The 14,055-nt window shown below is 47.4% G+C and overlaps 1 protein-coding gene across 1 annotated transcript in view; it reads right to left on the reverse strand.

The window, feature by feature from the left end:
* Window positions 1–11,823, reverse strand: part of LOC139159337 (vomeronasal type-2 receptor 26-like) — an 18,848-nt gene extending 7,025 nt beyond the window's left edge. Inside the window, exons 1-2 of the mRNA XM_070736658.1 lie at window positions 11,782–11,823; window positions 9,796–10,632 (exon numbers count right to left, since the gene is read on the reverse strand). Of these exons, the coding sequence (XP_070592759.1) occupies window positions 9,796–10,632; window positions 11,782–11,823 (879 nt within the window). The remainder of the gene's footprint in view (window positions 1–9,795; window positions 10,633–11,781) is intronic.
* Window positions 11,824–14,055: the final 2,232 nt, after the last annotated feature.

The raw sequence follows: 14,055 nt of genomic DNA on the forward strand, positions 1-14,055 counted from the left end.
CTCCGCCGCCTCTCGCCGCGGCACACCTGATGATGTCTTGCGGCACACTAGTGTGCCGCAGCACACCGGTTGGGAAACGCTGGTTTAGTCGACGGGAGAAGGCCAACTCTGTGGGACCCAACCGGTCGCTGAGATTTGTGCAACAGAAGGCGGTCTCAAAGATATTCTGGTCCTGTGCCATGAAGGGCTTTATAGGTCATAATCAACATTTTGAATTGGGACTGGAAATTGATCAGCAGCCAGTGCAGACAGCGGAGTGTTGGTGTAACATCGGGATACCCGGGGAAGCCCCTGATTGCTCTCACATGTGCATTCTGCACGATCTGAAGTTTCCGAACACTCTTCAAAGGTAGCCCCATGTAGAGAGCGTTACAGTAGTTGAACCTCGAGGTGATGAGGGCATGAGTGACTGTGAGCAGTAACTCCTGGTCCAGGTAGGGCCACAACTGGTGCCCCAGGCGAACCTGGGCAAACACCCCCCTCGCCACAGCTGAAATATGTTTCTCTAATATGAGCTGTGGATCAAGGAGGACACCCAAGTTGCGGACCCTCTCTGAGGGGGTAAATAATTCCCCCCACCTGGGTGATGGACGGACAGATAGAATTGTCCTTGGGAGGCAAAACCCACAGCCACTCCGTCTTATCAGGGTTGAGCTTGAGTCTGTTGACACCCATCCAGATCCCAACAGCCTCCAGGCACCAGCACATCACTTCCACTGCTTTGCTGACTGGACATGGGGTGGAGATGTACAGCTGGGTATCATCAGCATACTGATGAAACCTCACCCCATGTCCCTGGATGATCTTGCCCAGCAATTTCATGTAGATAATAAACAGCAGGGGGGAGAGGACCGACCCCTGAGGCACCCCACAAGGTATAAACCTAAAGGTCGACCTCTGACCCTCCACTAACACCAACTGCGACTGACAGGAGAGGTAGGAGGAGAACCACTGAAGAACAGTGCCTCCCACTCCCAACCCCTCCAGCCGGCACAGAAGGATACCATGGTCGATGGTATTGAAAGCCGCTGACAGGTCAAGAAGCACCAGGACAGAGGACAAGCCCCTGTCCCAGGCCCGCCAGAAATCATCCATCAACGCAACCAAAGCAGTTTCTGTGCTGTAGCCTGAATCCTAACTGTTGAGGGCCTAGATAATCAGCTTCTTCCAAGGACCGCTGGAGCTGGAGCGCCACCACCATCTCAACAACCTTCCCCCATAAAGGGGAGGTTGGAAACTGGATGATAGTTGTTGAGAATGGCTGGGTCCAGGGAAGGCTTCTTGAGGAGGGGGCGCACAAGTGCCTCCTTGTAGGGAGCCAGAAAGGACCCCCCCAAAGAAGCATTGACAATCTCCTGGACCCAGCTCCATGTCACCTCCCTGCTGACCGAAACCAGCCAGGAGGGAGACGGATCCAGTAAGCAGGTGACGGAACTCACAGCTCCAATGGCCTTGTCCACTTCATCATGTGTCACCAGATAAAACTCTTCCCAGACAGATGGACAAGTATGGGCCCTAGTCACCACGACTGACTCATTGTCAGTCAACTCTGTTATCCAATCGGAGTCGAGGTCCACCTGGATCGAGCGACTTTATCAGCGAAAAATGTGTTAAAATCCTCGGCACTACTCTGTAAGGGCTCCCCAACTCCCCCCTGGTTAAGAAGGGAGCGGGTCATCCTAAACAGAGCGGCCGGGTGAGATTCCGTTGATGTAATCAAGGCAGCATGATACGCGCACCTTGCCACCTTGAGCGCCACTTTGTAAGTCTTAATATGAGCTCTTACAAGTGTTTGATAGGATTCAGACTTACTCTTCCTCCATCACTTCTCTAGACATCTCTTCTGGCGTTTCAACTCCCGGAGCTCCTCGGTAAACCAAGGAGCTCTCCGAGGTCTAGTGTCGCAAAGAGGTTGCAACAGCGCAATCCGGTCAAGAGCCCCTGCTGCAGCCTTGTTCCAGGCTACAGCAAGAGACTCCGCCGTGCATCTGGAATAGCCTCAAGCGCCCTGTGAAAACTCTCTTCATCCATCAGGCATCTGGGGCAGAACCACCTAGTCGGAACCACCTAGTAATATACTGCTACCTCCCTTCTCCACTGCCCTGACATGCTTTCCTGCCTTTCACGTGGCCTTCCATTTGCCTCCTTTTCTAAGCTGGCCATGTGTAAGGCAGGAAAGCATGTAGAGTCCTTCCCAGCCTCAAAGCTCCACACTCAAAGCCTCACTAGCTGCCTCTGCCCTCATTAAGGCCATGCAGGAAAATTCCCTGGCACGGTTCAATTTTCAGATGGCTGAAGGCCCAGGCACAGACTGCTCATGTGTTCCGCATTTCCCACAACCCTCTTCCAGCACGAAATCATGTTCTACAGAATGTGCAGTGCTGGGACACCTGCTTGCAGGATGAGCAAGTGGCTTGAAAGTTCCGGTTCCGGTGGGGGGAGGAGGGTGGAATTACATCTCCACCGGACTACGGTTAAACATCAGAAAATATAGAAAATATAGAAACCTCCCACGTCAAGGCAACAACCTGTTTTGGAGGTGAGGTGTCCCTGCTTCTGGAGACCTTGGGCTCGGCGGTGTTCGCGGCATTGGTGAGCTGCTTGGCCGCGAACCCGCCTGGAGACGGACTGACAGAGACGCGGCAGAATGGCGGCTGCTGTTTGCAGCTGAGCTGTGTTGTGCTGTCGGGAGGGAGCCGGAGGCGCCGGACGGCCCGTCTGCAGCTCATTTGCAGCCCGGTGGCTCGGAGGGTGAGCATTTGGGATTTGGGCTCAGGAGTCGGCTCGTCCCAGCTCAGGGGGTCCTTGCTGCCCCTCTGCTCCGTGGCGCTTCCGTTACCCCCCCCCCCTGCTCCGCGGCGTTTATTTTGCAACATCTTGGCCGCAGCGACTTTGTCGAGGATAGGGGGGCTAGAGCTGTAGAAGGAACCCTGTGCCCAGCCTGTGCCTTGCCTGGGAGGATCCCGCTGCCCCCGGCTCCGCGCCGCCTGCTTTGGACTGTCACCGCCGCGGAATTTGCTGAGGAATCAGCTGGGGCGCGGAAAATGGCGGCCGCAAATCAGATCGAAACTACCTGCAGCCCTTTTCTCTCTTTTCTTCACCGAGTTACAACCTTCAGAGACTGAGAGTTTCAGAGACTGAGAGGCTGAGCTGAGTTATCGAGCCAGCCAAATTGAAACAGCCAGACCCACCAGATACACTAAGCGGTCCCGAGACGCGGGAACACCAAATGGTGGGGGTGTTCGGCGTCAAAAGACCAGCCAAGTGGGGAACTGCAGGAGGAGGAGAGAGAGGAGACAGAGGGCTATGGGAAAACAAAGAGGCCAAGGAGGAGAGTACCACTATGACCACCAAAGGAGCATACTGTGGCTGCATAGAGGTCTGGATTGCCAATTTGGCTATTGCTGGGAACACAACAGACTGGGCATGTCAATTTATGAGACCTATAGTAATGAGACTCTGCTGCAAAACTACTGGGAATCAACGGAGGGCCGACCAGTGCGGTTTGGAGGCACTGTAAGAGTGGATGAGACAAGAGAGAAGGAAGATCTGAAATCATCATTGACACTAAGGACTCTGAGAGACAGGGAAATTAATTTAATAACCAGCATACTTGGGATAAGGACGTTCTACCGCCCCTTCTCTGAGGAGTGGGGGAGATATAGAATGACTCTTGACTCTGAGCAATTTCTGACTTTACTACCTGAGACCTTGGTGCTGTTGTTATTTGCTGCTGACTGGGTTCATTTTAATCAACTGAATTGTTACACTATTACCTATATTTTATATATTCTATATTTTCTATTTGTATTTACTTCTTTTATTAGTATTTTAACTGTAGTATTTTAATTAATTGATTTATATTTTAACTAAATTATTGGGGGGTGTTTTATTGATGGATAACTGGGATGGGCATAGGGTGTATGGAGCAAATGATTGGTATGGATGGGACGGATGGGATGGGTGGGATCATAGTATGGGTGAAATGAATGGGAGTGATGTAAATAATACACTTGGCCAACCTGGCGCTGGAGAGGCGGGAGGGGGAGGGGCGGCTATCTCTGGGGTGACAGAGGGTCAGGATATTTCAGTGCTGCTGGGGAGAGGCAGATATGGCGGGAGTCACGGAGCTAGCCGTTACAGGGGAAGGAGGGATCGTTGCTTAATAACGATCCCTTGTTCCGGCTCCGTGAGCTCAACCCAGAATACTGGTGATGAGTGTAAATCTGGCCCTGGGCTCAGGTTGCTGCTACTCAATGCCAGGTCGGTGGTAAATAAAGCTCTCCTCATCCGGGATTTGATCCTGGATGAGGAGGCCGACCTGGCATGTGTAACTGAAACCTGGCTGGGCCCAGAGGGAGGAGTTCCTCTCTCTGAAATTTGCCCAGCCGGGTTTCAGATATGGCATCAACCTCGACCCCGGGGAAGGGGGGGAGGAGTGGCTATTATAGCCAGGGAGAGCCTTTGCCTGCGTAGACTCGTTGCTCCGGAGATTGCGGGTTGTGAGTCCCTCCTGGTGAAGTTGGACTTAGGGGTTCAGGTGGGCTTGTTTCTCACGTACCTGCCTCCCAGCTGCGTGGCACAAGCCCTGCCTGTGCTGCTCGAGGAGGTAGCCGGGCTGGCGGTGGGGTTCCCTAGACTTATTGTCTTGGGAGACCTCAACCTGCCGTCGCTCGGCGAATCCTCTGGATTGGCACAGGAGTTCATGGCCACCATGACAGCCATGGACCTGACCCAAGTAGTTCAGGGTCCGACTCATGAGGGGGGGCACTCACCCGACATGGTATTCCTCTCTGAGCAACTGAGTAATGGTCTGAGACTAAGGGGCTTAGAAGTGTTGCCTTTGTCATGGTCAGACCATTTTCTACTGCGGCTTGACTTCCTGGCTCCAATCCTCCCCCGCAGGGAGGCGGAACCAATTAAGATGTTCCGCCCCAGACGCCTGATGGATCCAGAAGGTTTTCAGAAGGCGCTTGGGGTTCTTCCAGATACACTCGTCCGCAGTCCGGCAGAGTCTCTGGCTGAGGCCTGGAACAAGGCGGCAGCGGAGGCCCTTGACCGTATTGCGCCGTTGCGACCTCTCCGTGGCGCTAGACCCCGTAGAGCTCCATGGTTCAACGAGGAGCTCCGGGAGTTGAAGTGCCAGAAGAGACGTCTAGAGAAGCGATGGAGGAAGAGTAAGTCCGAATCCGATCGAACACTTGTAAGAGCTTTTATTAAGACTTACAAAGTGGCGCTCAAGGCGGCAAGATGCGCGTATCATTCCGCCTTGATTGCATCAGCGGAATCCCGCCCGGCCGCTCTGTTTAGGGTGACCCGCTCCCTTCTTAATCAGGGGGGAGTTGGGGAGCCCTTACAGAGTAGTGCCGAGGACTTTAACACGTTTTTCGCTGATAAAATCGCTCGGATCCGGGCCGATCTCGACTCCAATTGTAAAACAGAGTCGACTGACAACGAGTCAGTCGAGGTGACTGGGGCTAAACGTCTTTGTCCATCTGTCTGGGAGGAGTTTGACTTGGTGACACCTGATGAAGTGGACAAGGCCATTGGAGCTGTGAGTTCTGCCACCTGTTCACTGGATCCGTGTCCCTCTTGGTTGGTTTCGGCCAGCCGAGAGGTGACACGGAGCTGGGCCCAGGAGATTACCAACGCTTCCTTGGGGAGGGGAGTCTTTCCAACACTCTATAAAGAAGCGCTCGTGCGCCCCCTCCTCAAGAAGCCTTCCCTGGACCCAGCCGTACTCAATAACTACCGTCCAGTCTCCAACCTTCCCTTCATGGGGAAGGTTGTCGAGAAGGTGGTGGCACTCCAGCTCCAGCGGTCCTTGGAAGAAGCCGATTATCTAGGTCCCCAGCAGTCGGGTTTCAGGCCCGGATACAGCACGGAAACTGCTTTGGTCGCGTTGATGGATGATCTCTGGCGGGCCCGGGACAGGGGCTTGTCCTCTGTCCTGGTGCTTCTTGACCTCTCAGCGGCTTTCGATACCATCGACCATGGTATCCTTCTGCGCCGGCTGGAGGGGTTGGGAGTGGGAGGCACTGTTCTCCAGTGGTTCTCCTCCTACCTCTCCGGTCGGTCGCAGTCGGTGTTAGTGGGGGGTCAGAGGTCGACCTCTAGGTTTCTCCCTTGTGGGGTGCCTCAGGGGTCGGTCCTCTCCCCCCTGCTATTTAACATCTACATGAAACCGCTGGGTGAGATCATCCAAGGGCATGGGGTGAGGTATCATCAATATGCCGATGATACCCAGTTATACATCTCCACCCCATGTCCAGTCAACGAAGCAGCGGAAGTGATGTGCCGGTGCCTGGAGGCTGTTGGGGCCTGGATGGGTGTCAACAAACTCAAACTCAATCCAGACAAGACGGAGTGGCTGTGGGTCTTGCCTCCCAAGGACAATTCCATCTGTCCGTCCATCACCCTGGGGGGAGAAACATTGACCCCCTCAGAGAGGGTTCGCAACTTGGGCGTCCTCCTCGATCCACAGCTCACATTAGAGAAACATCTTTCAGCTGTGGCGAGGGGGGCGTTTGCCCAGGTTCGCCTGGTGCATCAGTTGCGACCCTATTTGGACCGGGAGTCACTGCTCACAGTCACTCATGCCCTTATCACCTCGAGGCTCGACCACTGTAACGCTCTCTACATGGGGCTACCTTTGAAAAGTGTTCGGAAACTTCAGATCGTGCAGAATGCAGCTGCGAGAGCAATCATGGGCTTTCCCAAATATGCCCATGTTACACCAACACTCCGCAGTCTGCATTGGTTGCCGATCAGTTTCCGGTCAGAATTCAAAGTGTTGGTTATGACCTATAAAGCCCTTCATGGCACCGGACCAGATTATCTCAGGAACCGCCTTCTGCCGCATGAATCCCAGCGGCCAGTTAGGTCCCACAGAGTGGGTCTTCTCCGGATCCCGTCAACGAAACAATGCCACTTGGCGGGACCCAGGAGAAGAGCCTTCTCTGTGGCGGCCCCGGCCCTCTGGAACCAACTCCCCCCAGAGATTAGAATTGCCCCTACCCTCCTTGCCTTTCGTAAGCTACTCAAAACCCACCTCTGCCGCCAGGCATGGGGGAATTAAGACCTCTTCTCCCCCTAGGCTGATACAACTGTATGTATGGTATGTTTGTACGTATGTTGGTTTTATACATTAGGGGGTTTTAAGTTAGTTTTTAGTATTGGATTTTCACTGTATATTGTTTATGACTGTTGTTAGCCGCCCCGAGTTTTCGGAGAGGGGCGGCATATAAATCCAATAAATGAAAATGAAATGAAAGTAGTGGACCAATATGGGAACATGGCCAGCCCGCCATTGCTGGGTGGCCATCACTACTGGTCCACCTGATCCAGGTCAGACCAGCAGCATTTCACTCCCAGACATGATCTGGGAACCTACCACCAGCTTTAACAAGCTACTGTGAAATACCAGATTCACTTTCCCTAAAAAGTGAGGGAGTCTGTTGTACTGTCATCGCTACTGCCATCACTAACAGTCCCCCAATCCACACTGAACTGGGTCTGATCTGGGAGCCTATCACTGGCCTTAGCAAACTGCTGTGTAAAACCAGATACACTTTCCTAAAAAGCGAGGGAGTCTAAGTTGTACTGTAACAAGGTTGATCACTTTCACTGTGGTGAAAGATCCTTGAACTTTGGTCTTATGAACATTTAAAGTCAGTTTAATGTCAGGTTCCAAGTAATAAACTCGTAGCAAACAGGACTTCGAGACAAGCAGGATACTCGAATATCAGTTTTATTGTACTTATCATATAGGAATAGAATGGTTAAAACTGACTCTAAATGTTCCCACAATTTTAATCTAATTAAAAGTAAAAGCTTTTCTCCCCTTTCCAAAATGTCACACGGTCCAATCAAGGTGTCATCTGGTTGTCTGGTGACTTCACTCATTGTCCCTCTGTCCATCAGTAAAAATCTCCTTGGTTTCCAAGAGACAGTATTTTGTTTTGGCTAGAAAATCCCTAGAAAATATCTCTATTTTCCCTTCACTATCCCTCAGCTCCAGCGTGGCCACACTGAAGCGTCAAAGTGGCCTCAGTCAGGTCAGCTTCAGGTTGACACTCACTCTCAAATGCTACAAACTGGGCAACTGCTCTTGGAATATCTCATCATCTCTACATCTAATTTAATATTGAGGAATTGGAAGGGGGAAGGTGCGCCGCCTCCTCAAGAAGCCCTCCCTGGACCCAGCTGTGCTTAATAACTACCGTCCAGTCTCCAACCTTCCCTTTATGGGGAAGGTTGTTGAGAAGGTGGTGGCACTCCAGCTCCAGCGGTCCTTGGAAGAAGCCGATTATCTAGGTCCCCGGCAGTCGGGTTTCAGGCCCGGTTACAGCACGGAAACTGCTTTGGTCGCGTTGATGGATGATCTCTGGCGGGCCCGGGACAGGGGTTTGTCCTCTGTCCTGGTGCTCCTTGACCTCTCAGCGGCTTTCGATACCATCGACCATGGTATCCTTCTGCACCGGCTGGAGGGGTTGGGAGTGGGAGGCACTGTTCTTCAGTGGTTCTCCTCCTACCTCTCTGGCCGGTCGCAGTCGGTGTTAGTGGGGGGACAGAGGTCGGCTCCTAGGTCTCTCCCTTGTGGGGTGCCTCAGGGGTCGGTCCTCTCCCCCCTGCTATTTAACATCTACATGAAACCGCTGGGCGAGATCATCCAAGGACATGGGGTGAGGTATCATCAATATGCGAATGATACCCAGCTTTACATCTCCACCCCATGCCCAGTCAGCGAAGCGGTGGAAGTGATGTGCCGGTGCCTGGAGGCTGTTGGGGCCTGGATGGGTGTCAACAGACTCAAGCTCAACCTGGATAAGACGGAGTGGCTGTGGGTTCTGCCTCCCAAGGACAACTCCATCTGTCCGTCCATTACCCTGGGGGGGGGAATTATTGACCCCCTCAGAGAGGGTCCGCAACTTGGGCGTCCTCCTCGATCCACAGCTCACATTAGAACAACATCTCTCAGCTGTGGCGAGGGGGGCGTTTGCCCAGGTTCGCCTGGTGCACCAGTTGCGGCCCTACCTGGACCAGGACTCATTGCTCACAGTCACTCATGCCCTCATCACCTCGAGGTTCGACTACTGTAATGCTCTCTACATGGGGCTACCTTTGAAAAGTGTTCGGAAACTTCAGATCGTGCAGAATGCAGCTGCGAGAGCAGTCATGGGCTTACCCAGGTATGCCCATGTTTCACCATCACTCCGCAGCCTGCATTGGCTGCCGATCAGTTTCCGGTCACAATTCAAAGTGTTGGTTATGACCTTTAAAGCCCTTCATGGCACTGGACCAGAATATCTCCGAGACCGCCTTCTGCCGCACGAATCCCAGCGACCGATTAGGTCCCACAGAGTGGGCCTCCTCCGGGTCCCGTCAACTAAACAATGCCGGTTGGCGGGCCCCAGGGGGAAAGCCTTCTCTGTGGTGGCACCGGCTCTCTGGAACCAACTCCCCCCGGAGATCAGAACTGCCCCTACTCTTCCTGCCTTCCGTAAACTCCTCAAAACCCACCTTTGCCGTCAGGCATGGGGAAACTAAACATCTTCCCCTGGGCACGTTGAATTTATATATGGTATGCTTGTGTGTGTGTGTATGTTAGTATAGGGGTTTTTCTTAAATTTATAATATTTTAATTAATTGGATTAATGTATTGGATTGTCTTTTCACTTGTTGTGAGCCGCCCCGAGTTTTCGGAGAGGGGCGGCATACAAATCCAAATAATAAATAAATAAATAAATAAATAAATAAATAAATAAATAAATAACCTCAAAGGAGAAGACTTACCTGCCATGGCTGTACAATCTGGGGTGATTGATGGTCTCCAACTTGCACTCTCTTTTTATTCCATCGGGAGGAAGAGGCAGCACTGAGGACCAAAGCCACAATTTGAATTATATGGGAAATATTGGAGGAATCCCGAGAGAGGATTCTTGCAATCACATCATGGGGTGGGAATTTCCAATTCTCCTTTTCTCTGCACTTTTTCCAAACTTTCTTAGATAACAAAGGACTGGAGTAAGAACACTGAAACGCTTCCTTTCCATACAATTGGATCATGGATGCATAAGAATTAAAGTCATAATATTGAGTCCTTCTGTTTGTCTGGATAAGGAAGGAAAACAAAGCATATTTATTTTTGAGATCAACCCAGAGGTTAAAATTCTCTATGCTGAGTGCTGTCAAAGTTGTTGCAATCCACACCCTTCCCACAATGGATTTATTTGTCATATCAATGTGTTGTAGTATTAGTGCTAACACTCCTGAGGCCTGAGAATCTAGTTGGCATACTATAACTTTTATTTGACTCTTGATAAGAGAAAGGAACATTTTTCTTTTTTCTTTTATGAGACTTTCTCCAGTACTTGTCTGCACACTTGCTTCTGGGACAGTTCCTGAGAGGACAATGCAAATCCCATTTTTTAAGGCGAGAATTTCAAAATTTCTTTTGAATTTTTCTCCTCTTTCTTTGTCCTGAGAAAGGAGGCCGATCCATGTCCATTGGAAGTGGAGGAGCAGCTTGACAACTGCTGAGTAAGGAGGTTCTTGGTTTGGGGTCATCCGGTATGAAAAAGGGAAACAATGATTTTTCTCAGCCATCTGGGTGATGACACAATAGTTGATCTAAGAGTAAAAAAAAAGAGAAGGTATTGGTAGTTTGTGCCATTTTTGATGATAAAAGTTAGATGGTAAATCTAAGGGCCTTTCCCCAGTTATCAAATGATTATGAATTTTGTTAGTTCCCTTGATGTTCTGTCCTTATCTGCCTTGGAATATGGCCTTTGGTGGGGCCGAGAGGCAAAAAGGAAGCTGTATGCTGTTTCCATATACCAGGCTGACTCCACAAAAAATCACACATAACCCTTCTCTGGTACAAGCTGATACAGAAGGTGAGCTTGTAGCCTAGAGGCTCGGGCCACTGCCTTGCAAGGCAGAGCTGCAGGTTCAAATCCCAGTAAGGGTGTGGCTACCTGATGAAGGCAAATAAGCCCAAAATAGATCTATAGTAGTCTCCCTTCCTTTTCATTATCAGCAAAAATATGTTACACTTATAGATTATATTTGTTGGCTATTAAAAAAATTATCTGCCTTGGAATATGGCCCCTGGTGGGACCGAGAGGCAAAAAGGAAGCTGTATGCTCCTTCCATATTCCAGGGAGACTTGACAAAAAAATCACCAGGTATTGGGGGATATGTGTGTGTATGTCTCTCTCTCTCTCTCTCTTTCTCTCTGTATACACATATATACATACACACACATACATATATATGCACGCACCACACACACTGCCTATACATACATATATTTTTGTGTGTGTATATGTGTGTGTGTGTGTGTGTAATTTTTTTAATTGAATACACATACAAAACAAACAAAATGTTGGGAAAATAATTTCCCCTATTTACATGAAGCTTGCATCGTTGTATGTCCACATTTATATTATTTTATATATTATATATATTGTAATTTACTTATTCTATGTTTCTTGTGATATTTCTTAATTTTTTTCTTAAGTTTTTTATGATATTTTACATTAAACATTTATAATACTCATTCAAATATCAAGAGTCTTGTTTCCTACTCCTATGTATACAATTTTTTACTTCTTCTTTCTCTCCTCTAACCATTCATATAATTTATTCCATATTAAATAAAATTTTGACTTTTCCTTTTCTTTAACTTTATATTCTTCTTTTCTAATTTTTAATGCTTTGATTTCCTGTTCTTCTCTAATTCTTATTAAAAGGAGACAGTTGACATCCCTGTCTTACGCCTTTTTCTATATCAAATTTTTCTATGCCATCCCCATTCATGACCACTTTTGACTTTTGTTTGAATAAATTGCTTCTATCATTTTTACAAATTTCCTCCCGAATTTCATATTATTTAATTGCCGAATCATAAATTTCCAATTTACCTTATCAAAGGTTTTCTGGGTATCAAGGATAATCAGTGCTGTTTTTTAAAAGGTTGTCCCTTGTTATTTCGTTCTTGGTGTACACTCTCCTTTAATTTTTAAAAAACTCATCCTGCCATTATTGATATACTTTATATAGTTTGTAGTTTGAATTTAATATTGAGATAGGTTTGTAATTTTGGATTTGTTAATGATCTGAATCTTTATTTTTTATTTATTTATTTTTATTTATTTGTCAAACATATACAAGACAGCTGGCATTGGTATATACTTAAACATAAGCAAAGTAGGTACACATAAATTAGGACAATTAGGACAGTAGGACAGGGACAGTAGTCTTATGCATGCCCTTTACAAACCTCTTAGGAATGTGGTGAGGTTGGCCGTAGACAGTCTAAGGTTAAAATTTTTGGGATGTGGGGAAGATGCCACAGAGTCAGCATTCCAGCACCCTCTCTGTTGATGAAGTCGTATTTTTTGCAATCGAGTTTGGAGTGGTTTACATTGAATTTGGATCTATTGTGTTCTGATGTATTGTTGTGATTAAACATAGAAACATAGAAGACTGACGGCAGAAAAAGACCTCATGGTCCGTCTAGTCTGCCCTTATACTATTTCCTGTATTTTATCTTACAATTGATATATGTTTATCCCAGGCATGTTTAAATTCAGTTACTGTGGATTTACCAACCACGTCTGCTAGAAGTTTGTTCCAAGGATCTACTACTCTTTCAGTGAAATAATATTTTCTCACATTGCTTTTGATCTTTCCCCCAACTAACTTCAGATTGTGTCCCTTGTTCTTGTGTTCACTTTCCTATTAAAAACACTTCCCTCCTGAACCTTATTTAACCCTTTAACATATTTAAATGTTTCGATCATGTCCCCTCTTTTGAAGCCAAAGTATTCATTGACATTTAGGACATTGTGGTAGATGATTTTATGAACTACATTTAGATCATAATGGAGGCGATGTAGCTCTAAGCTATCTAAGACCCAAATTTCAATTTGGTAGAATAAGATATTCTGCTGCAAGCAGTGGAGTGGAGGGCTCTTCTTGTGAACTATTTCTGAACTCTCTCAATTGTATTAATGTCCAAAATGTAGTGTGGGTTCCATACAGGTGAGCTTTATTTGAGTATTTGAGAATTGGTCCAACAAATGTTTTGTATGCTTTGGTTAACAGTGTAATATTGCCAGAGAAGAAGCTATGCAAGATCAGATTAACAATACTTAGTGCCTTTATGGCAATGTTGTTACAGTGGGCTCTGCCACTTAGGTCATTAGATATGATTATTCCAAGGTTCTTAACAGAATAAAGGTTGTCTACAAGGTCGTGTCCTCCAGGTTTGGATTTTGTGTTCTTTTTTCCGGTGTGTAAAACAGGACATTTGTTAGTTGAGATTTGAAGTTGCCATTTGTCTTTTTTTGATTGATTTTTATAAAATGGTTACATAAAAACAAACATAAAACAGTGCACAGTGCATGTGCCCATCACCTAACAGACAAAAAAAAAAAACCCTCACCACCACCCATTACAAGGGGTTCAAAATTTTTCTGGTTTGTTTATATATATTTCCTTGGCTCTACCTTGCATTAAATATTACTAAAAGAGTGATTGCAGTTTATTTTTCACATTTACATCACAGATTCTACTCAACATATAACCTTTCACCTTATTCCATCGTACCATCAGCTTCTCCAATTTGTTTTCATCAAAATTGTTTAATCTTATTTCCATAATTTCAAAATGTATGTGATCCACCATGTACCAGTACCAATTCTGTAATGTCCATTTTATAGACTCTTTCCAACCCAATACAACTACTGCTTGAGCACTTTCCAATGCTGCAGTTTTTATTTCTTTGAATTCTCCTAATTCTCTTTGTTTAATTAAAATCGCTATTTCTTTTGTAATTGTCCAATTAATATTTAACATTTTATTAATTTCGTTCTGCACTTCCTTCCAAAATGTCTGAATTTCTACACACTCCCAGAACATATGCATAAAGATTCCCTTCTTTTGGCAACCATGCCAACAATTGCCCTTCTCTTTCCCCTGGAAGTGTGCAAGTTGTGCCGGTGTATAATACCATTTGTGTAAGATTTTCCTTCTCATCTCTTTAAC

This window comes from Erythrolamprus reginae, chromosome 2 (genome assembly GCF_031021105.1).
Source record: "Erythrolamprus reginae isolate rEryReg1 chromosome 2, rEryReg1.hap1, whole genome shotgun sequence".
NCBI classification, from domain to species: Eukaryota; Metazoa; Chordata; class Lepidosauria; order Squamata; family Dipsadidae; genus Erythrolamprus; species Erythrolamprus reginae.